The sequence below is a fragment of the Chlamydomonas reinhardtii genome, chromosome 14 (genome assembly GCF_000002595.2).
Source record: "Chlamydomonas reinhardtii strain CC-503 cw92 mt+ chromosome 14, whole genome shotgun sequence".
Lineage (NCBI taxonomy): Eukaryota > Viridiplantae > Chlorophyta > Chlorophyceae > Chlamydomonadales > Chlamydomonadaceae > Chlamydomonas > Chlamydomonas reinhardtii.
In genome coordinates, this window is record NC_057017.1 from 3,529,419 (window position 1) to 3,530,346 (window position 928).

Consider the following 928-nt stretch of genomic DNA (forward strand, 5'->3'; position numbering starts at 1 on the left):
TACGGCACCGCTGCACACACACGCACATACACACACGCACACATTATTTATGGGGTTCGCACACGCACACATTATTTATAGGGTTCAGAACACATAAAACAAATTCCCCTGTTTCCCAAACCGTTCTGCCCCAAAACCCCCAGGGCGAGGGCCCGCTGCAGCACTTGATCAACGCCCACTTCACATCCGCCGGCCTGGGCCAACTGGCGGCCGCAGCCGCCTCCTCCTCCTCCCCCTCCTCCTCCCCCACATCCTCCCCCTCCTCCACCCCCTCTGCCTCCTCCTCCTCCTCCTCATCCCCCTCCTCCCAACGGGCGGGTCCCGCCATGCTCTACTTTGTGTTCAACTCTGAGGCGGTGGTGGTGCTGGTGGCTCACGACATTGATGCGGGGGAGTTCGTGGCGCAGGTGTGTGTGTGTGGGTGGGTGGGTGGGTGGGTGGGTGGGTGGGTGGGTGGGTGGGTGGGTGGGTGGGTGGGTGGGGGGTGGCTGGGTGGGTGGGTGGGTGGGTGGGTGGGTGGGTGGGTGTTTGTGCGGGGGCAGTGGGAGGGCTTGGGCAGGCTTGGGCGAGCGGGGCTGAGGCTGAGGCTAAGGCTGGGAAGGTGAGGGTCGGATTGTGGGTTCTGGATTGGTTTTGGAGTCATACACTTGGAAGGCTCTCTGATATGCACCACGCCCCCCTGGCACCCCACCCCACCCCGTCTACTAAGGTACTGTACGTCTACTACGCTACTTCACTTCTTAAATAATCATGAATGTAACCCACCCAAACCCCACCCAAAAGCCCTTAACCCCACCCCACCCCCCTTGCAGATCCCCTACTTCCCGCCGCTGCAGTCGCCCGCCGACTTCCCGCCGGAGCGGGTGGCGGACCTGATCCGCGCGGCGGCAGGCAGGCTGGTGAGGGGAGGGGGTAGGAGGGAGGGAGG

The 928-nt window shown here is 63.4% G+C and overlaps 1 protein-coding gene across 2 annotated transcripts in view; it reads left to right on the top strand.

Moving 5' to 3' along the window:
- Positions 1-928, top strand: part of CHLRE_14g630895v5 (uncharacterized protein) — a 10,086-nt gene that overhangs the window by 3,430 nt on the left and 5,728 nt on the right. For both annotated transcript variants that reach the window (XM_043070396.1, XM_043070395.1), the window contains exons 5-6: positions 144-407; positions 813-899. In XM_043070396.1, the coding sequence (XP_042917068.1) occupies positions 144-407; positions 813-899 (351 nt within the window). The remainder of the gene's footprint in view (positions 1-143; positions 408-812; positions 900-928) is intronic.